The sequence below is a fragment of the Sphaeramia orbicularis genome, chromosome 4 (assembly GCF_902148855.1).
Source record: "Sphaeramia orbicularis chromosome 4, fSphaOr1.1, whole genome shotgun sequence".
Classification (NCBI taxonomy): domain Eukaryota; kingdom Metazoa; phylum Chordata; class Actinopteri; order Kurtiformes; family Apogonidae; genus Sphaeramia; species Sphaeramia orbicularis.
In genome coordinates this window covers 36185851-36209832 of record NC_043960.1, presented here as the reverse complement: position 1 = coordinate 36209832, position 23982 = coordinate 36185851, and the positions used below count along the sequence as shown (strand labels likewise).

Genomic DNA, 23982 nt, shown 5'->3' with positions numbered 1-23982 from the left:
AAAGTTTAAACAATTTTATTTACATTGACACATGTAATAGTATCACATCAAATTTACACAGTAACACTAAAGCCTCAGATTAAATAAATATATAGCTAAATGCAGTGAAATACTCTTAGTTAAAAGGGGGTCAATGACAGGAAAAATAATCTCTTTTAATATGAGACATCTCTTGTCTCCATTATGAAATGGAGTAGTATCATTCTGACTGTAGCCGTGGATATTGATGATATGAACAGTCTAGGCTGTTCGGTTGTGGCAGTAACCAACTGGCGTAAGTGTTGGAGTGATTTTGCCAAAATCAAAGAAATTGCCAAAGTGAATCTTTTTAAGTTACCATGGTGACTGACACAAGCAGCTTTTCCAGTTGGATCCACAGTTGGAAATCTGAGCACACATAAGAAAATACAGCATAATAAAATTCTGCATCAATGTACCACATCTTCATTAAAGATAAACATCTTCAAAAGCATCAACATTACTTTAAAATATATGCACATTTATATTTACATAAAAAAGACAGAGCAGTAAGACTGTGGGGTTTTAGTAGCCTGAACAACTTGATGAATCTTTAGTAGTGGCACCTCTTAACAGTAATTCATTTAAATCTGCAATCATAAAGACATGCATACAGTGTGCATGCTCATACACACATATACATACACACACACACAAACACAAACACACATGTTCATACACACAAACAGGACACTTTCCTGGTGCTCCTTATGACAAATTCCACCAGTTGGAAGAGGGGAATCATAATGGTCTGGACTGATACAGACGACTGGCTGAGGGCTGCTGAAAGTCCCATTTCTGACGGAGGAAACAGCTGGATACAAAGAAGAGAAGGACTGCTGGGAAACCAGCTACTGGCCGGAGAACAATGAGCTGACCAACACACTGACCAACACGCTTTATACCCAGTGTCCACACCTGTACAGAGGCTTAAAAACCCTCAGTTTTCCTCTGGCTCATCACCTCAGTGAATACTGCAGTCCACTTAATGGCATTTCACATGAGCATCGCCCTGACTTTATCCATGCTATATACAATACAGAACACAAAGGTTCCTGTTTCCTGGTTTCCTTTATAAAGTGGTTGAGGGTGAAAAACAAAAGAAACACATCTCTGAAATGGCAGTACCTGTCTCGTGCTTGTAAACAAAGATCATTCACGGGATGTGGCAGGAGAGAAAACATATAAACCACTTTTTTTTTTTTTTTTTTTTTTTTTTACAACTGTGCATGAAAACTCTCCAACATTCGAGCTGTTAAAAAGTGAAACTATACATCTGCATTACCTGCCTGTGTAACAAAACTAAGATGAACACTGCAGCTCATAGCTACAGGTTCCCAGAGTGACGTCTTTGTCACATGTTCAACTCTGACGCTTCCCATCTCATGATGTCAATGCAATGACAAGCATCATCACTTACAGATATGTACACATATACAGTCAACAAGCACATAAATGAACAAGCTTGCGTACCATGTCTATACCATATCTCTGAAGACAACTGTGTGTTTAAAGTAATCATAGGCCTATACAGTAAAGGTTCAGTGTGTAAGATTTAGGAGGATCTAAAAGCAGGTATGGAATATTCACAAAAATGTTTTCATTAGTTTACAATCACCTCAAAACAACAATCATTTTGTTTCTAAAATAAGCTGTTAATATCTACAGACAATGAGGAAGGGACCTGCTCTTTCTGTAGACATGTCGACTTGTTGTGTGGTCATGTTTGACAATGTTGTATCGCATGTTTAACATGTTGCGTTGCCATGTTTGTACAGTAGTTACTGTGTTGATCCAGGTATTGTCATAAAAGTTCAATATTAAGCTTAGCACAAGCTCGTGTACTTATGTGAAGTTTGTGTTGGAGTCCGTTTTGTGCAGATCATCTGTTGATGTTAGCTTACTCAGTTTCTAGGATAACGACAGTCTCAGTCGCTTACATGCACAGAAAAGTGTCTGTACACTGATTTCTATGAAGTGGACAATATGGGCACTGATTAAAACGTGACAATCCTTATGTGTTTCAATGACTTTGATTTGCTCCTCGAGTACAACAACATTGTGCAACACTAGTGTAGAAAGTTAGCATAGAAGTGGAGTGGGCTAAGGTCAACAAAGACTCCAAAACAAACTCCTTGCAAGCACAGAAGCATGCATTTGTCAACCAAAACGACCCAACGGATGAACCAAACACTGACTGTAATGAAGGCCACTGCAGGGAAGGGTCAAACAAGGGGAATTCACTTGGTTGCAATTGGCAACTTCACTGCTAGATGCCACTAAATATTACACACAGAACCTTTAGGTTTAATTGTCTATGTGTGTTAATCAGACCCACTGAAGATCATTTGTTGTTCTCTAGTGATGTACAAGCACAAGTGTATCAAATAAAACCACTTGATACACTTGCATGTCTGGTCATGCTGTAATAGGTAATAGCTTATAAACTAGTGTCTCATTATTTCTACTTTAATTGGCCCCCAAAAGGTATCTCCTTCATATAAACAGAACTGAACAGGAGTGAAAATAATACTGACAATAAAGGAATACAAAAGAAATGAAAGCTGCATCGTGTGGTGTATGGAATGGTATGAAGTTCAAGTGCCTCGAGTGCTTTTTTTTTCCTCCAACAACTGTATCAGCCAACCAAAAACAAAAATGCTACATACATTTCCATGACAGAAAAACAAGAGAGAATAACAAAACACAAAACATAAAAAGAAAGAAACATTCAATTAAATAATGGAGAAAAAGAACAACAAAACAACCTTTATGAAATGTGTAGGAAATGTAACTGAAAAAAAGGAAAATAAAAAAAGTTAGCAGTGTAATAATGTACTTAATGACAGTTGTAGAGTAACAGTTGGTGTCCCTCCACCTCCCCGGTGCCTAAACCGCTACAGGGGAGCATTAGTCCAGCTGTCCTCCCTGTAATAAGCGGGCGGTGATAACAACAATATAAGCCATTCTTCCTTTGTTGTCCACTTTGGTGGTAATAGGTGGCAGTTAGCAGGTCCGCTATGATGCGGCATTGAATGCTGTTGGTACCGGGGCAGCGAGTGGGTGTAGTGGTTGGGCGATTTGTGGCGGAACGTTACAGGCACTTTATGAGGCAGCCAGACAGGTTGGGTGGGTCCTTACACCCACTGGGCTCTAAGGGTTGTCCCCTCAAGGAAGACCTCGTGCTGGACCAGTAAGGGCTGCGTTGGAGCACTGTTACTGCTGGCTGGGTTGAGAGGGTGAGAACTGGGCTCCTCCCTGACTCTCTGCGTCACAGGAAGCCTGGAGCTGAAGTTTAGATAAATCTAAAGACAACAAAAGAAACAATTTATGATGGTATTGTTAAAATTTGTTCAGTGAGCATTCATCACATCTGCACAATTTGTACAGATTTTCATGTAAATTTTCTGTATGCAATGTTGGGAAGGTTACTTTTGGAATGTTATATGTTACCATTACTAGTTACACTGTTAAAAATGCAAGTAACTCTGAAAGTAATGTAACTTATCACACTGCTTTCCTTGTGCTTTCCTAAAATCAGAATTGTAAACCAGGAAGAAACCTCATCACAGTTTAAGTCAATTAAGGAAAGATTACCTAACAAGAATAAAAGCAACAGTTCTTAAAAAACACAGCAACAATAAATACCAAAAGGCTCACAAAGTGTCTCTAAAATGCATCACAACAAGGAGACCGTTAAAATGGGGGTTAAAGAACAATTAAAACCACCAAAGAATAAACCACAGACCATTAAAACAGACTGTAATACTAGACAGAAGGAGAAGATTAAAGTCTCGCTTTAGATAAATGAGTCTAAATGAGTTAGCTAGTTTCTGAAGAGATCAAAGACACGGCAGGTCATAAATCACAGGAGGTCTATTCCACATTGCAGGAACCAAAGGAATCCAAAGATTACCATTAGCTCTTAGAAGAGAGAGAGGGAGAAGGGCCAGTGAGCCCTGGTTAAATGTCCTAAGTGTCCTGTTGGTAACAGAAGGATGGAGTGAGTCCAGGAGGTCAAATGAGGCCATGATAATTCTGGATTCTACATGTGGATTCCAGTGGTCAACCAGCTGCAGTGAAGTATGGCAGACTCAGGCTGCTTTTTCAATCCTTGACTTGTGTTGCTTTGGCACAAGTATGCTCAGTTCAACCACCAGCATTTGCACTCTGGACTGTGTAGCATTTACACTGTGGGTAAAGTATTCCCCATAGACCGTAGTGGAAGGAAGAACTGTGGCACAGTTAGTGTGGTAGTTTTAGTTTTGCCCCCACCATGTTGGCTTTGTGGAACCTGAATTGACTGGATGTAAGGGGCGGAGCTGCAGGAATGGGAGGAGTTAGAGGTTATGGATGAGCTAATTCTGAATGCTAGCTTAATAATTGTTATGTGGTAAAGTTTATCAAGCACTGGACAGCAAAGTCAATTAATAGTTTTGTTAATAGAACCTATTAACCACAACTACAGTGGAGCTGTGTGTCAGGAAAAAAATGTGTTTTATTAAATAAAGAAAAACTGCAAAAGTCCAACTCAGGGAGTGGGCTGTGATATAGACTGGCATAAGGGGCTTCTATTTGACCTGACATCTGATTAATGGAGGAAAACTTTAAAGACCACTAGATCAGTTATTAGAGGGTCCAAATAAAATGGAAGAGACTGAAATGATACCTGGAAAAAAATGCTGACTGTGCATTTAGAGAGAAGTTCAGCTCAAATCTTAGGAACCAGGCCTTTAGAGGACCAACTCTAAGGTCTAGGTTTAAGGTCAAGGTTGCTTGGTACACTTTCATCATGGCTGGTTGTCATAGCAACACTACGTCAACTATTGTGAGGTTGCCTTCAGGACACGATGTCACAGATTCAGTATACATTGAGACAGTGCTAATTCTGGATGGACCAGTCTGCAATCTGCACCATTACGCCATGTTACTGAAACTGCAGCCTGTGTGGACCCTCAACAATGGTGATTCTAGAAATAGTATCTGAAGGCAGCTCTAATGCAGTGGAAATGACAACAAGCTGAGGCGGGGTGAGTCCAGTTGATACTGGCAGTGGAAAAGCAGATTGATATTTGATCGCAAAACCACAGGTGGTAAGAATTAAATGAACAACGCTCAGAATGTGAATGCCTCCTGCCAAATGAATGAATCTGTTTAGACATCGTATAAGCCATTCTATCCTTGAAGGCGTTGCATGCAAATTAGTGCCAGCAACTTTGCTTTCCTTCAGTATTTGGATATGACAGAATATGTCCTCCCAGCAGAATAAAACAATGCAGAGCAACAGAATAATGTTATAAATGTAATTGTTTTAAAAGAAAATATTCAGATGTAACTTGTAAGTAATCACCAGCATTTTGATAAGTAGGGTTTTTCAGAAGTGGATTTTTTTCAAAATTCAATGAAATTTACCCGGTTACTTCTGAATGCTGTATGTCTGTTCTTACGTTGTGCAAATAGACTGTATATGAAAATACTGTAGATGTTATGACATCTCCTCCCATTGTATGAAAATAAAGATAAAATTTGACAGTAACACAATTTAGGACCGGAGCCTGTGCAGTAGAGACACATGGATATCATCTACTCCAGCCAGCCAGTAACATCAAACAACCTCTTAATAACAGCGGAAATCTACCTGAAAAGTCTAAAATCACTTTATTAAATGTAATGTTTATTACTATAGTTTTGAGTTTGGTGACCACTCTATGAATAACATGAACGTTGGCCACCAGTCTATGATACAAACTGAAATTTTCCCTCAAGATGACACCCATATGGCAGGAATAATTGGTCAAATGCAGCTGGAGAAGATGATTTGCTTAATAAAGCTACTGTTAAAGAAGAGTCTTTTCCCACACTGTCAGACAAGTATCAGCAACCCCCAAAAGTCATTATTTATAGCCAATAAATACTGGTAGAGTGTCAAAAAGCCTCTGTAAACTATAATTTGCTGTTCAGTATTTTGTATGGATTGGACAGATATGATTTCAAACACATCTGCTCATGCTGTTAAGAGGCCTCAGACATTAAACTGAATTATACTTTACAATTCAGTTGGAAACTTTTAAGAACTTTCTTCCAGCTTTAAGTCACTGTGTTGCAGTGACACATCAATTAATGAGCTCCATTCAGTTCTATTATAAAAAGGGGGAGGGGGGTTCAGAGTAAAATAGCATGGTCTCCATTACACTCAGCTGCCTCATGGTCTCCAAATTGCGTAAAAGCTTCTCCCACTTGGAGGCAGATGTAAAAATGTCACAAGAACATTTACCACCTTTGGAACCAAGAGCTCCCTCTATTTCAGTACCTCCTACCTACGCCGTCACAGTTCATTATTCACAAGGAATGGAGGTGTTTTTTTTGCAATGTCAAGAAAAAGTGAACAACATGAAAGTGGTGCCTACATGCTTAGTGGCATCTGACAGCTGTTGTTCAATCCTTTCCACGACCTTCCTGAAGGGGGGTCTCTTAAAAGGGTCAGCGTCCCAACACGACCTCATAATCTGATACCTGAAAAGGAGCATTAGAAAACGTCAACACTTCTGGTCTTAATTTGTCGCCGGTTATTACACACTCTTTCTCTTTTGCACTGCTTGTTTTCTATTCTCCGTTTCACATAATATTTAGCATGTCCTAGTTTTAGTTTATGCTTGTAAAAGCCAAATGTAACAGGAAGAGAGCGGGCTGATTTTCCAGTCCCTCACATTTCATTCCTTTTTAGTCTTGTCACCTCTATCTATCCAATCACACCATTTCTCCTATGATAAACACACATTTATATTTGTTTTTCCTCACAAACTCACATTTCAGTGGGTGCAAAGTCTGGAGCATCCATTCTGTATCCTTCTTTTATGAGTTTGTAGAACTTGGCGTCCACAGGCATACCAGGGTAGGGGCTGTTTCCTATGATGAGAGTGGAGATTTAGTTATGTTACACGCTACTGAAAACACATGGACAGCTAGACAAACACACACACACACCCACACACAAAACCCAAACACACACCAGATGGCTAGACATACCTAGGGAGAAGATTTCCCAGAGCAAGATGCCATAGGACCATACGTCACTCTCAAATGTATAGACACACTCAAAGATACTTTCTGGAGACATCCACTTCACTGGCAGACGGGCCTGAAATGAAAAGCACTGGGTGAGCAGATGGAGAGATGAAGACGATCACATAAGGAAGCCTTTCCCTGGAATTTATTTTATAGTCAATAGAGAGGGGTTTAATTAGTTTAAACTCACAAGCTCCTCTAAATGACAAGCATTTACACAGTATTTGACTGCGGGTCTATAAGAATTTACAAAATAGATAACATCTGACACCTGCAAATAAATACAAGGCACACATTTCACACATGCAGTAGATCAGTAACTGCAAGATTTATAGGACATTCCTCAAATCTAAAGAGCTAAACACAGTAGTCTTAATGACTATTGACAAACACACTGCGATTTGAGATTCTGGAGACATAGCAGTACAAGTTAAGGTGTGCTATGTGCAAAAGTGTATCTGGTAGATTAGACAATGCCGGAAAAACACAGCAATACCACAAATCATTTTAGACAGTTCCCAACCAGGAAAGAGAAGAACATGGAAGAGTGATTGGAAGGAAGACAGCATGATACAATTCACTTTGCTTGGCACTTACATTGCCTTTGACAACATAATTAGAGTCTGTGGTAATGTCCCGGGCCAGGCCAAAATCACAGATCTTTGCCACTCTGCCTTGGGTCAGCAGGATGTTTCTGGCTGCCAGATCCCTGTGGATACACTGAAAAATAAAGTTCACCATTATGTCTCACCTGTGAGCATTTTATACTAGTGATGACTCAATAATATAATGTGCCCATAATATAATTAGCCATGAATGATGTTTGGCACTGAATTTCCACACTCACATCTGTAACACACAACCACTGACACTGATACATGATCTTTCTGTGCACAGTATCTTCTAGCCTTCACAAGTAATAAATTTTTCAACAGCGTGCTCCAACATGCATTTTAGATTCTTTTACTAGCTGTGAAAACATGATCCCTGCTCAGTGTTTTTAAAAAGCTCAAAACAGTAACAGCATATTGAAAATGTCCGTTTGGTCATCAATATGATGCGCCTGCATATGCTATATTGTTCTTTAATGCACTTCTTTTAACATATATCTACAGAGGTCAGCCAAAGAAAAATATGCGCTTTTTGTACACATATTTTGAAAAAAGTTTCTGCATACTGGATTTATTAATATTGAACGTTATCTTTAGAGGACATATGTGTGATGTTACTATTTTTTAACACAAAATACAATGATTGAGGTAGCTTCTATGTCTACATATACTGTATATGCATAAAGTATTTGATACTACCTATGCACTTAATAATAGCCAGATACTGTAACTTAAAATATCCTACATCATTTTCAGCAGTAAGTAAGACAGTGTGCGTGAGTATTTTCTTTTGTACACAAAAAAAAAGACCATAATGTATTTCATTTCACTTAAATTCAGGGCATGAGTTTAATCCAACACCCTTCGTGAACTACGTGATCATATAAAATGTACATGTAGAGGCCAACACTCACATTTTTGGAGGCTAAGAACTCCATGCCTTTGGCCACTTGATAAGAGAAGCTGAGAAGGTCTTCAGTGTCTATAGACAGACCATCCTCCTCAAACATTTCATCCTCTTCGTCTGCTTCGACATACGATCCACCTGAGAGGACAAACACTCATCATTTTAACGACACAGTACAAGGATTATTTGAATACTATCTTATCACTACACCGTGTCAATTTGACAACATAGAAATTTGATGAATGGCTGGCTTGCCTTTTCGTAGTGAACGTTTCTTCTCGGATGATGAGCCGAATGGCGGGTTGCCAGCAGCAGAAGGCCTCATGGTCATGTAGCCATTCAAGCTGTCACTGTGAAGAGGAAAGGAGCAGTCTGGTCTCAGCTGAGCACAGCAACACATAGGCACGCTGCTGTCCAAATACTCTCATCCTACGCACGTTCTGGATAGTAAATACTAGCACTTCTCTTGTCTCTTGCCACACACAATAAACCACTCTGCTTTAACACACAAAAAAAAGAACCTGACCTTGTGGCGTCTCTTTGCGACATGACGTTACGGTAGTAGCAGTCTTCCTCAAGCTTATAGCAGATAAAGGAGTCTCTTTTTCGGCGCAGAAAGTTTAGGAGATCTCCAAAGCAGCAGTATTCAGTAATCACCAGTGTAGGCCCTGCAGACATGAAAACAAACTTTATGGCAAAGATCTTGCCAAAAAGACAAGACACTGCATTTATCAAAGTGTAAAAAGATGTTGATAATGTGATAACAAAACACAAATAAATACTAATACAATAGTGTCAATGGGAATATAACTGTAGAAAATATCTGTAAAATCAGTCAACAGGCTCTGAAGCTTCCAGTTTCTTGTTGCATTCTTTTTTTTTTGTTTGTCCATGCTGCATTCTTAATAAAAATCAGGGAACATGACTGCCACACCTCCAACCGTGCAGGCTCCCAGCAGGTTCACAATATTCATGTGGTTTCCCAAGTAACTGAGGACTTTGAGTTCTGACATCAGCGCCTCCTTCTCTGTTGCATGAGCACTTGCTGTGGAAATAAGAAATATTGGAACAAAATCAGCATGTTGCATATGTGGACTGGTGTTTGTTGACTAAAACAGGTTAGTGCTGGAGATCAATTAAAGCTAATATACATGCATGACAGAAGTTTTGATTTAGCAGCAGTGTAAATACAGTATCTCCATAATACCCACCTGTCTTCAAACACCCTCTGGCAAATTATCTATTCATTACACCTTACGCGAACACAACCTCTATGCACATTTGTTAGACCGTTAAATGCATTAGTTGCATGCAGTTGAACTGTTCTGCTTTTTTTGTTGTCACACTTCATTTGCATGTGTGCTGACAATGCTTACATTTGAGCATTTTCACAGCAACTGTCATGACTGAATCTGCTTTGGAGAGTCCATATGCAGTAGCTTCCACCACTTTTCCAAATGCTCCAGATCCCAGTGTCTTCCCTAAGAGGCAAGAAGAGAGAGAGAGACACATAAAACTGTTATTCCCAGTCCTGCTTCCCTCCCACAAAGTGGCCCCAAGCCAGCGTTCCTAGGACAACACCAGCTTGAGCCTCTGGGCTGTGTATGTAGGCACCTGGACACGCAGGATCCTGTTTAAGGAGGTTAGCTAAAAACAACACCCAGAATATGTCAATAATATTATGTTTGTAATGCGGGAGTAGGGTTTCTTTGTAATGACCTGTGGAACTGGTTCATCAGTAATAACCAGAGACATGGTTAAAACCTTAATGCTGTGTCCATACGCACAGAAAACAGTGTGTCTGTCAATCAGCATGAAGTAGCCTGGGGGTGACAGAGATGATGTCATACCAACTGCACTGCTAGAGCTTATTATTGAGATAAATCACCATTTATGACCACATCACTCCTACAGTGATTTACTTGACTTAACAACCAGGATGTGTACTTCATCTGTGTGTCAGTGATGAAATATTGATAGAATTAAGGCCCAGATAATCATACAATGCACATATTTTTTTATAAATGGTTCACTACAACATGCAAAGAGTGCAAGACACTCACCAAAACGCAAGTTGTTTCTAGGAAACTCCCACTGGTGATCGTATGGTAGCTGGGTGGGGTCAATATACACATAGTTGTTTCCATGGATCCCCTCGATAACTTTCCACTGAATCTGGTACTTTGGTTTCTGTTATGAAATGAGACAAAAACACCAAACATAAATTACTGCAGTGTGTTGCAGCTTAAGATGACTGATGACATTAATTTGTTGACTTGTTATGTTTGATAGGATCAAAGAGGGTGTGTCATATGTGAACAGTTCATTCCTACCTGCATGTACTTGTAGAATAGCATGATAAGGACCAGGCAGAGGATGGCTGCTGCTGACACTGTGCCAATGAGGAGGGGGGTGAACAGACCATGTGGAACAGTTCTCTCTGCAGGTAGAAAGAAGATATTGTTAAAGTCACATTATCACAACACATACTAATATCCCATTTCAAAGCCTTATCTTACAGCCTGGTTTGATAATAATGAGATGACAGTTGTATTTACCAAGTAATCACTAAAATAATATCCACATAACAGCTTACTAGACCTCTTTCACCGCAAGTATTTTGACATCATAAGAGAAAACCCACAGGTGTAACTGATATCGTTAAGAGTGGCTACATCCTAGTTACGTGTATCAGTTTCAGGACTTGGTGTTGTTCATGCGGGTTCACTGGAATGGGCTGCCTGGGTTTAACTGAATGGAACAGAGCCATGGTGAACGTTATCAGGGCACCTGTGCTTTTCCGTTTTTTTCCAAGCCTAAAGGTCTGTGTAAAATGATATAATAAAACAAAGTATGTCTAGGTAATCTATAATGACATTTATGTGATTCTGAAGTTATTATACTATAAAATTACTTTATTATTATCATCTGGTTATTACCCTATCAATGTCAAACATTTTGTCCAAATATTTCAAATATAACCATTTTATTGTTAGCATATTATTATTTAGTTACAAAAATATAACTGTACCAATACTGAAAAGGTTGCCTGTAGCCCATTGTTTTAAACCTCTTATTAAACTTTAACTTAAAGCTGCAGGAGATAAACTCAGAGGTAAAAACATTTCTGCAGATCTCTCCCCTTAGTCCAAATCAGAAATGTAAATAAATAAATATAAATGAACTGATGATTTCATACTGCTATGGAAAAGTGAAGTCGTTGTTCTAAGATTCTGTGTCGAGACATGGGGAAGACTCAGCAGTAGAGTAACATCCAAGTTGCATCTGATAGAATCTGATCAGCGATCATTAATTACAGCCATGAATCATGTATTTAACCCCTTTATCTGTGTGAAAACGCCTGTGATAAGACAAAATCTGCAAAAGGGTGCAGGTTTTCTACAGTGTAAATACACCCAAACAAGAATGCAGTGGAGTCTGAAGTATCATGCCTACTCAGACCAGTTAAATTACAATATGCTGAAAGGTTAGTATGAAATTTTTCTCCAGTGACACAATAAAACTATGAACCTCTGCAGCTTTAACATTAATCAGATATACTCTATTAATATCAGTCTATTAGTTGATTATTACTTTGGTATTTACACAGGTACTGCTTAATTGATATTTCTTTGTTCTAACACTATTACTGTACCATGTTGTTACTGAGCTGCAGTATAGACCGCTGTCCCCTCATTCAAATCAGTGATTTTTTCACTGGGCTGCCATTGACATTGCAAAGGGTCATTAGGGTAAGCCACAGAGGGCTAAGTCACTGTGAAGCCCACTTCACAATGACAAATCACAACAAACTAATCCAATTAAATATGTATACATACTATATGGTTCCCTTATTTCTTTTGTCTGCACCATATTTTGTTTAACTGTCTGAAATCCCTTTCGATAAGACACTATTTTACTATAGTGTTGCTGTTTCTTTTACAGCTGTGGTGGTGAGTAATTATATGTAATCAGTGTTCTGTTCCTTTGTGTCTGGGTGTTTGTGATGCCTTATTGTTTTGCTCCTCTGTACAGTGGGGTGTAATAAGCTCTTTAGAGATAAGAAGCTTTCTCTCCACTTCAAATCTGAGAATGCAGAGTCTGCAGGAACTAATCCCCTGTAAACCTGTCAGTGGTTTCTAAAGCCCTGTGTATTCTCTGCAGCTCACTGACACCTCCAAGCCTCCCACAGCCCCAGAACTCCCAGCACCGCCAGGACTCCTACTGTGCTCCACACTCTGAGCGCCTCCGCCTGGTCTGCTGTTACTCTGTGAAGCACAAAAATCCTGGGCACATGCTCCCAAAGGCCTGTCCTGTCTGGCTGCAAATACTCTCCTCCCTTATAATACTCACCCACAGACCCGCTGTAGTCGCAACAAGCCCCCCCCTTCATGTCCTGCATGACCCCCTGCCTAAAGTCTCCAGGCTTAGGCAGCGACAACATTTCTGTACTTTCGGTTCTTGCACTGACACTGCGTTGAGTACATTGTATGGCAGATGGGGAAGCCGTTATAAGAGTACGGATTTGGAGTCACACCATAAACAACGGGCTGGAGCTAATTTCTATCTGTAAGTGACATCTTATCTTAACCAATCAAGTCTGAGGTATATCTCCTCGTTTACCTAACAGATTATAGGACTACTATTAAGGGTTAAACACCACCAAAAATGCTTTTCATAAATATTTTGAGCTGAGGAGTAAATCCCAGGTGGATTTCCTAAAGTTGTGTGAATACAGAGGGGCAGAGCTGCTAAGATAACATTGTTTCTTAGTCCACAGAGCAGGGAGTCACTGGCAGGTGACAGAAGTGTTAATGCTACTAACATGTGTCTGACGGGCAGATTTCTAGTGCAGATACAGATAACGTTTACAATAAGAAGAAAAACAGCTTTCCATGTCAGTATGCCTGTCTCTTGAGGTCAGCAGTGCACTTAAGTCTAACCTGAAGGTGAGGACATGCGGATAATTAGATCAATTCAGCAACAAAACATGAAAATGGCAGCTGCTTACGCCCAGAGCCTCTCTCTGAACAATCTGTGTGTGTGTGAGCCCACACTGCATTCCCCCTGACTCATTTATGTATGCACTCATGTATGTGACATCTCACCGCTGATAGAAAAGAGCGTGTAGGCCTGCTCTCCCTCCACTGTCGCCACACATTCCAGAGTACTAAACCGTCCTCTGCTGATGTTCACCCGACTCTCCACCTCTGTCTTGCCAAACAGGGGACTGAACAGTGTGACGGTGATGACATTGTGTTCCTCCTGGGTGGCATTCACCTGTTGGGAGCACCTAGAGGCAGTAGATTACACATTGTTGACAAAGGATTTACTGGATCATAGAGCTATTCACTGATTTTCTTTGTCAGACTGTCAACTCCATCTCTTCCCTAAGGCTGTGCAAGATGTACATTCTTTTCCTGAATCCCTAAAATGCTAATGCAGAGGTAAACATGTCAAATTCAGTGTATTTGTGGTTATTAGATTTTCTCTATTATCATGAATAACGAGTCAAATTAACTCTGACTCACGCTAGTATAATGTGTACTCATTATTATCACATGCTCTCTGGTGACAGGCTCACTCAGGTCAAATTAATTTTTGTTTCAGTCAAGAGCTGTAATTGGCTTTGACTGTATTTTTTCAATGACTGGATAAAGTTTGGATAATCACACTTGTGATTCATTGCCTGTGCTGCTTGGGATTGGTGTTGCTATGTCAACCAGAGGCTCCTCCCACAACACACCATGTTTGACAGTGTCCAGGTGTATCCAGGCAGATGTCCTGGGCCGCAACCAATCACAAATCAATTCCATCCAATTCCCTGTCACATGGAGGGGGGGTCATCGTCACAGTCAACCAATCACAAGTCAGCCCTTTCAAATCCCACAATCCAACATTCCACCGTCATCATCATTTCTGACTCGATCCAATGTGTCTTTAGCGTGACCTTAAGGACCCTCGAGGTCTTCACATGAGTTTGGTGGAGGTTTTAAAGTGTGGGTGTTAATCTACAACAGTACAGATATGAAATGTTGAACTGATACCTAACATGGAACAAATGGTGCAGTGTGCAAACATAAATGAAACCCCAGATAAAGAAAACAGATGGGCAGAAGTACCAGGAAGGACTGAAATAATAGTTTCAACATCCTCAGTCTTCACATATATATTAATGAAAGTAGATGTGATGTATAATGTTTAACCAGTCTCAGGCCTAAATGCAAATGTCATGAAATTTGCCAGTAAACACAGCTCAGTTCCATCGTTTCACTTGGGTTCAGTCATTACTAAGGTTACTGAGTTTCATCAGTCATGTGTGTTTCATCAGAGCTTTGTGAGGTTTGATAAAGTTTAACTGTCAGTTCCCTGAAAACATAAGCAAACAACTCAGCGACAGCCATGACATTTCACTCAAATGTTACTAAACTTTGATTAGAGCCCAAATGAAATGCCAACACCTTCTTCCAACTGAGCCACACCTTACGATGACAGACAAGGAATTACAAAAACTGCGAAAATAACCAGCTGTTCTTACTCTGATAGAAGAGAGTGACGATGAGAAGTTGGTAGGTTTGCAGTCCTTTTACAGGTGAACTCACCTTACATACGGCTGCTCGCAGTAATACCAGGTGATCTGAGGGGCAGGAAACCCCTCTGCCACACAGCGCACCTGCCCGTCCACAGGACCCTCATGAGAAACAATCTCAGGTTTACCTAACAAACACAAATTAATGTCAGAATATGTCAGCCAGGAAAAACATTAGGTCTCACTTACACACTGAATGATAGCGAGGCATGGGTGAGGGGAGACGGAGCGTTAAAGTACACTGAACAAAAATATAAACACACCACTTTTGTTTTTGCTCCCATTTTTCATGAGCTGAACTCAAAGATCTAAAACTTTTTCTGTGTACACACAAGGTTTATTTCTCTCAAATATTGTTCACAAATCTGTCTAAATTTGTGTTAGTGAACACTTCTTCTTTGCTGAGATAATCCATCCACCTCACAGGTGTGGCATATCAAGATGCTGATTAGACAGCATGATTTTTGCACAGGTGTGCCTTAGGCTGGCCACAATAAAAGGTCACTCCAAAATGTGCAGTTTTATCACACAGCACAATACCACAGATGTCACAAGTTTTGACTATGCGAGGAAAATGGTGGTCACACCAAATACTGACTGGTTTTCTGACCCCCCTGGACCACCCAATACAGTAAAACTGCACATTTTAGAGTGGCCTTTTATTGTGGCCAGCCTAAGTCACACCTGTGCAATAATCCTGCTGTCTAATCAGCATCTTGATATGCCACACCTGTGAGGTGGATGGATTATCTCAGCAAAGGACAAAGGAGAAGTGCTCACTAACACAGATTTAGACAAATTTATGAACAATATTTGAGAGAAATAGGCCTTTTGTGTACATAGAAAAAGTTTTAGATCTTTGAGTTCAGCTCATGAAAAATGGGAGCAAAAACAAAAGTGGTGCATTTATATTTTTGTTCAGTGTACGTTATACATAAAAAAAAGGTCAATGAAACCTATTGAAATCTCTTCCCACAGGTCCATTCTGTAGATGTGTGCAGACACAGGTAAAAAGGTTCCCTATGTGGCTGAGGGGAATGAATAACCTTTCAAAAATCTATGATACGACTTACTGATCACAAAGATGGTAAATGTCTGGTTTACTGATGCGTCACCATTGGCGGCTTGAAAGGTGTAAACGCCGCCCTCTGATATTTTCAGTCGCACCAACCTCAGCTCACTGCTGAATCTAAAAATACAAAGAGGCCATGATGTAGAAGAACCTTTGGCATAAAATCATTTATTATGTCTTCAGAATACAAAGGGAAAATGTCAGTTTAAAGCTTCTCTTGTGCAAACTCCAGTAACAGGCAGGACTTGAACTGATTATAACTAGTTCTTTCTTAGTCTTTTTCTGTTCTCTATAGTCCCTTTTCATAGCCACAAATCTATCAATTTGCAACATAATGAAGTGTTTCAACAACCTTGTTCCATTTGATTAAAGCGACCATGTCCAAATAAGACTTAAAAGTCATGTCCTTTTCTTCCCACACTGATATGAATGCTTGAAGCAAGAAAAATGAAAATGTTATTAAATATTTTTCTCTGCAGCACTGAGCTTTACTACACCTGTTTAATGGGTGCTTTTCCTTGTGAAACCATCTAAGTTCTGACAGTTCCCATTTCACTGGAAGACCTCAGGCACTTTTCCAATTTCAGCTACATTTCCCATGTAGACACTGCATCAGCAGCTGAACTGACCTGCAGCCAACTCTAAAGCTAAGGTGTTAAATGTCACTGAGAGGGTGTAATGAACATTTTTGGGTCATGTGTTCATAAGAGGGCACTTAAAGCAAGACTGAGCTTGTGTGTTGTGTTCCACCTGTATTCCAGAGTGTGTGTGGTGATGACGTGGTCGGTCGTGTTTCTCAGCTCGTGACCCATGAAGCTCCAGGAGGTGTGTGGCTGTGGATAAGCCTCCATGTCAACCTTCAGGGTCAAACTGTCACCTGAACGGACGTGAATGGTTCTGTTGTCTTTGGGAGTCATGTTAATGAATCCTTTTTCTGAAAACACAAAAGTGAAATTAGTTTGGAATTTATTTCTTTATTTGTGCTTATGCAGAAACTTAGAATTCAAACCATGCATGCATTTAGAGACTTTATAGTCCAAAGGTTCAGCTCAACATCTAGTGTGTATCTGTATGCACACACTCATGCTGGCTATGACCTTATTACCACTGCAGCTGATTTCACTTTTCACATGACATGTGTCAGTGATAACTGCAGAGGTGTGGATTTTAAGATTGCTGTATATAAGTGAAAGATTGATGCTTAGTTCCTGCAAGACAAGCCCCATAACTTTATCAAGAAGTCAATCTCTTCACGTACTTACCATAAACATCAAGCCACAGTGACTGCGAGCTGACCCCTTTTTCGTTCTCAGCTTCACACTGGTACCTCCCAGCATCTTGCGGTCTGACTGCAACAATGTTCAACGTGGCGCTGCGCACGTGGGTGAAGGACTCCATCAGGATACGTGAAGCACTGTCAACCTTTGCTGGTTGCTGTGGATACCAGACGGCACCCTGTCAACGCCCAGAGATCTCTAGAGATTAACCCCGTCTTCGTGTCTACCTTTGCCAAGCACACAAACACTAACCCTAACGTCGACACTCAAACCACCTCCATGTAAATATACGCACACATCACACACGTATGCAAATCATCCACAAGTTACACACACACACACAACCGAGATCCTGGAGATTACACAGTGTGAACTTTGACCCCACCCTTTCACTTTCTACACATGCAGACCTCTCTATATGTCTATCCTTGTCTTCAGTATAATAAAAACTGGTTTCAGAAAATGTTGAATCCAGGACAAAAACCACGACATGTGCATCTTGGGAGCATGGTTTGAGTTGAATCTTCTTTTGTAACATTTCTTTGCCAATTTAGCTGTTGGGCAGCAATCATGAGGAGTCAAACATTTACTAAGTGGGGTGGGTAAAATAGATCATATAGAAGATTTTGTGAAAAATATAATACTGGTGGTTGCTTCAAACATCCATGGCAGCTGATTTGAAATGGCTGTCTAAACCATAACTCTCAAACACTGTTTCATCACAGAGCTTTCAGTGTTTCACATATCTGAACCAACAACAAACAATCTAGAAGGATGTTCCACTAACCGAGCCAGGTGGGGTGACCCATTTCAGCTGGATTTCTCCATTGATATTAGATGTGTTGCAGGTGAGGGAGAGATTCTCATGGCGGATAAGAATCACTCTTTTTGGTGCCTGCATCTCAATTGCAGGAGGAGCAACAGGGACTGGAGGGAATCAAAAACAAATCTGATTTGATTTGGAATCACCTGTGTGTCAGATTACTGACTTAAATTGTCACAACAAAAGCTTTTCAAGCACGCATAACAGTTTGCATGCTCATACGGTACATGCATGCAAACACCACTGTACCTGGTTTCACTGTGAGAATGTAGTCATGTGATTTAACATCCTCCTCCCTGAGTCTTCCCTTGCACACATAGCAGCCTTCATAAGCCTTCTGCGTGTTGTGGATGATGATGCCTTGCTGCAGGCTGGCAGTAAACTGAAGACCAGAGGCTAGAGCTTTGCTGGAACATGTTTCTAGGTGTAGGTTGTCCAGACTAGGATCAGTTGCCAGGCAGGGAATAGAAGCAGTGTCTCCTTCACGAGTCAGAATTTTGGACACCATTGATTTTCTGAACGGATTATCAGGATCTGCCAAAAATATGAACACACAACAAAAGTCAGTGTCAGGGCTAAAAGCAAGGCCACATAGTGAGTTGTTTAAAGTTTGATGCTGTGATCTTATAAAAAATCGGCACAATACATCCCTTCTATTTTCATTCTATTTTCAACTGACTGCATGCTGAGGCTGTTTATAAGCCAAGTAGTCTGCTCTGTCTCTGTTTCAATTCCATAAACGCTGACAGCTGTGAATTTGTGAGCACAGTTAAATCCAATTTTCACAGACTTTCCCAAATTTGTAGTTTCACAAGAACAAGATTTGCACATTAAATAAATAAGCAGAATCAACAGCATCAAATCTTACTATAAAGGTTAACTCCTCCGCAAGTTCATAAGCTGAATAAATATTACAGTTAGAGCTCGCCTCAAAGGGAGATGAGTGGATTCTGGAGTGAATGATCAGCACATGATATAAGCCTGCAGTTATGGCAGTAGGCCAAGGGGATATTGAGCCACATACAGGAAATACAGTAAAACTCAGTCAAACACTCAGTCAGTAGATACAGTATCTATTGTACCTGTCGAGGGCAAAGTTACAAACACCTTCAACTGGGAACACACCCACACACACTGATCCCTGTCACTGCAACAAGAAATGCTGAAAGATTTCGTCTGTTGCATCCTGCAGTGTGTGTTTCCTCTTCTAGACTATAACATCTTTTTCTCCTCACTCACACACAGTAAATAATCAATAACCTAATTTCAAATACCACTAAATCAGTGTATTCATCCAGCTACCTTTCACAAAGACATAGATGGAAGCGTGCTCCCCAGACACCTCCTCTGTGCAGATGTAGCGGCCCATGTGGACGGGCTGAGCCTTGAGGACATGCAGGGTGGACATCCCGTCAGTCTGTTTTTCTCCCCGCACCTTTATCCGGTCTTCCCGCCGCCAGTACATCACCTTTTCTCCCTGACAACGAAGGCCAAAGGGACCATTCAGCTCTACAACTAGGTGGGGGCCGACGGCGAGGTGGGTGCCGATGACAAGGTTGGAGCTGATGGGTGTGATAGTGGGCTTGCAGTCGCCTAAAAAAGGGGATAAAATTGTGAAAAACTGGCTCCCAAGAAAGTCGTCTACTAAAAACATGCCAAAGTAGTACTAAATTTAGACCACAAAGTATTGAATTTGTTACCATGTTCTTCTGAAAAAGAAAAAATTAATCACATGTTGAAATTGATGATATTTCAGATGTTATCATGTATTGATACTTTAACCCTGTAAGACCTTTACAGCTGCCGACAACGAAAGACATCTACTGATCTAAAATGTTTGATGACTTCTGAACCACTTATCCTATCAATATATTGTAATAATTCAGGTAAAATGCAGTTTCTCAGCTTTTCAACAACATCAGATATGACCCATTTGGACGTTCAGAGACTCCATAGTGAACACATTTTCTGCAACATCGATTCACTAGTAAGACCTATGTAGTTTGACATATGACAGTGTTGTAGATGCTCATTTTTCATGTTATTGTGTATTTTACCAAAAAAATTCACTTTTTTTCAGTTTTCTCTTTTGATATAAAACCTTTGAATTTATTCTGAGCTTTGATGAACATCTACATGATCAGTAGAATTAAACATAGAAAAGTACCTGATTTTTACTTAAAACTACAACATGCAGAGGATAATATTATAAGAAATCACTTAGGAAAGGTTAAAATTAGGAGAAAACTGATTTAGAAGTCACGAGACAGTAGTTCTAGGTCTTTAAGGGTTAATACAACAAAGAATCTTTGAGTCGAGAGCAGTAAAGTCAGTTTTATCTATCTGGCTGTGAATCAACACATTTTTCAGAGAATTCTTATGTACAATCTGCTCTGTGTATGCTAGATTTTAAACACATACCACTATATATATCCACTATATATCCAACTGTAGAACAAGCCTCTTTCATCATAATATGGACTGCATTAAAACATCAAATGCTAGTAATAAAATGTTAAGAAAATTATACAGCCGAGACTGATATGGTGCTAAATCTATAAAACGTTCTTTGATGATCAGATATATAATGAAGAAACCATATGTGTGTATCATCACTTGGCTATTGTGCAGTGGATCTTTGGTGAAGGGGATGGATGCCTAAAGATGTGATCTCCTGCACCAACTGAAAACTGGTGGTGAAAGTGCATAAGTAATGGTTTTTGTTCCCTGCAAAGCAAAATGACCCAAAAATGGTTGCAGGGTAATGCACTGGACGGCGCTTCCACTGTTGGAGCATCTCAGTGAGAAACACTACGGGACTGTGGCTCTACTTTTTGCAGCCTCCGTGGTGTGACTGCAGTGGGAGTGAGAAAAGAAACAGGGTGCTGCTGACAAAGATGCTCTGTTCGTCCACACACCCCTCATTGAAATCAGGAAATAAAATCAATAAAATCATGGGTATAATAGATTTCACATATCATCAAGTGCACAAATTAGAATAAAGATTAAATCTTTCTGAATAGAGACAGTGTTAAGAAAGGCTGTGGTGTCAGGACATAATGGATTTATTACATTTTATATATTTTAATTATTAGAATCTGACACAAACTATTGTCTGTTTAGTGTTTGTTCTGCCTTCTTTCAACAACTTTAATGTTTTGGTTAAATTCACATTCACAGCAACATATGGAATTTAACCCTTTCATGCATGAATTGTGAGAACTTGAGTCAAGATTTATTTTAGTGTTTTTATTCCTCCTTAGCCATGAAAAAAACAATGTGATCGAGTCTTTTTTTTTTCCTATGGAATTCCAAAAATATCTATGCATTTAATTTTTGAAGTAAAGAAATGGGTTTAAAACGCAATATCAGAAAGTGATATGAAAACAATGAAATAAAAACATTTTTAAAGCTGCTAATCTGATGTCTTCTCACATTTTAACATATTCTAATACTAGTAATTACTCACTTCATGGAGATAATATGCAAAAAAAAAAAAATTGCCTCATAAATAATTGATTTACATTCAAACATGTCACTGCAGATCAGGTTTATCAAGGACTGCACAGGTACAGTAATGGTGTGAATGTCAGTGTATGGGATGATGCATAAGTGTCCACTGTGTTGGCTGATATGGAACTAAAACAACAAAACCTATGAATATACAAGAGAACAGCTGTAGAATAACTGTCCACTGTAGGGACCACTATGCCTGAAAGGGTTAATGTAAAGGTTTCATCATCATCAAAGACAAAAATAAAGATTATCCACAAGTTGAACTTGTTTAGGTCTTTGGCTTCAGGCAAACTTCAAGGCGTGCCTTTGCATCACATGACAGGTAGATGTGTCCACGCAGCCTGGAGATGTGCCATCATTTAAAGTACATGCGGCCATGTCGACCTGACATAAACACCACAGGCGTCCCATGATGACATACTGGACATACTGAGCTGTCGGTGGGGCTAAGGACTAGACCTGATCCGGGCCTGAGCTGCTGCATAGGGGGCTCCGCAAACACACTCAGGGCCAAGCGCAAAGTTGTGGGTTACTGCTGCTTTCAGTGAATATGTGCAGAGATCTGTCTAGTTGATCTTCAACAATGGACTAACAAATGATCAGAGTAAAAGCCCCTTAAAGCTATTACGCAAAGACAAAGTATTTGGAGTAAAACGCAGTAAAAACCACAATTGGGTGTTTATAGACAATGGCCTCTGCAGTTTGTCTCTGAAGATGGTGCCATAGCATAATAGTTGCAATGTGTTCTAAAACACATCCTCTGGACGCCACAAAACACCCCTAGCCCCACCGTGGATAAATGTTCCGACACCGGCTGCGGCGTAAAAACGCACACATGTGATCATATTTCTTAGAAGGTGAGACAGTAGGAAAGCGTACAGCATGTGATAAATACTGCTTTGCATATACTCCCAAAGAATAAGGCTTGGAGTATTTCCATAATGACTGTAACGTTCGATTTCACCTCGAGGAAAAACCACACAGACCTGCTGCGCTCACCTAAGATAACATGATCAAAAAGTCTCCTCGGAGATCTTGTTCATCAGCCCACTTTCAAGCGTGTGATTACTTTTCTTTAATGTTGCCCTGTTGTCTGAATAAAACATGAATTATTAAAGTAGCGCGCTTGGCATCCAGTTCTTCACCCCAAGTATCCACTTTCCTCATTAGGTTTCAGTGACTTATCAGGCTTTACATCCGACTGCACCACTTACGGAACAAAGAAAAGTGCGAAGACGTGCATCATAAAGGCCGATGAAGTGAAGTGGAGCAAGTTCACTTCACTTTACTATGATGTGGATTAACTTAATCTAATGCAGCAAAAGGAAGCCGAATATGTGCACTCGTTAAAAAAAAAAAAAAAAAAAGTATCCAGTCCTTTTGGTGTTCTTGTGAAAAGCAACAAGTTGGGTGCGTAAATTGGTGCATCAAGTGCAAATGATCAGCCTTACCTGGATGAAAGGTTAACAGTAAAAAGACAGACAGTAGTATCCAGTGGTATTCCATAGTTATTATTCCATGGGTCTAGCTGGGAAGGTGCGCCAGTGCCTTTATGGTTAAAGTCGCACTACTCTGGTCTCGGAGCGCGTCGGAGTTGTGGGAAGTTGCCGGAGGACTCTGACAGAGGCGCACTTACAAGTCTTTAAAGGCACAGATGCTCAGTGTAGTTCGCAACAGCAGCAGCCGTCGCCTATCTGCAATCATGCTGTTCTCCTGGAGCGCGCCAGAGGGGACGGTGCAAAGCCAACCAGGTATCTCTGACTGACTGTGGCGTCAACAACATGTTTATAGGAGCCAGTGGTGGAGCCTATTACTCACACGTTAGACAGAGGGAGGTGTTTGGGACCTGTTGTCTGCTTCCCGACAAGAAAACCGAGCTCAGAGCCAGTCAGATCAAGACAAAAGACGCACGCACCCACCGTTACGCGCTTGGATATCTGTATGATACTAACATATTATCTCCCTTAAACCTTCAATAACCTGCAGTTTCTCCAGTTTATTTTGCATTTTATGTAGTTTTTTCCAATGCACACTTTGACATTTGGTTTCATTTCATTTCGTCCTCCCTTGAGACCCCTCCTGACATAAAGACCCACCACAAATA

General features: G+C 40.2%; 1 protein-coding gene across 2 annotated transcripts; it reads right to left on the bottom strand.

The window, feature by feature from the left end:
- On the bottom strand, positions 1-23744 carry kita (KIT proto-oncogene, receptor tyrosine kinase a). 2 transcript variants are annotated; one of them, XM_030131738.1, is made up of 21 exons: positions 23330-23744; positions 19665-19955; positions 18612-18896; positions 18327-18466; positions 17525-17717; positions 17013-17196; positions 16264-16379; positions 15204-15318; positions 13710-13894; positions 10935-11041; positions 10665-10791; positions 9978-10082; positions 9536-9646; positions 9128-9269; positions 8857-8951; positions 8609-8739; positions 7681-7803; positions 7045-7156; positions 6825-6924; positions 6426-6531; positions 1-3323 (listed from the first exon to the last, which is right to left on the bottom strand). In XM_030131738.1, the coding sequence occupies exons 1-21, from the start codon at positions 23382-23384 to the stop codon at positions 3156-3158; spliced, it is 2991 nt and encodes a 996-aa protein (XP_029987598.1). In that variant the 5' UTR covers positions 23385-23744; the 3' UTR covers positions 1-3155. The 2 variants fall into 2 exon arrangements, with proteins under 2 accessions (XP_029987598.1, XP_029987599.1); XM_030131739.1 differs by having other exon boundaries at positions 17525-17696; positions 23330-23743.
- Positions 23745-23982: the final 238 nt, after the last annotated feature.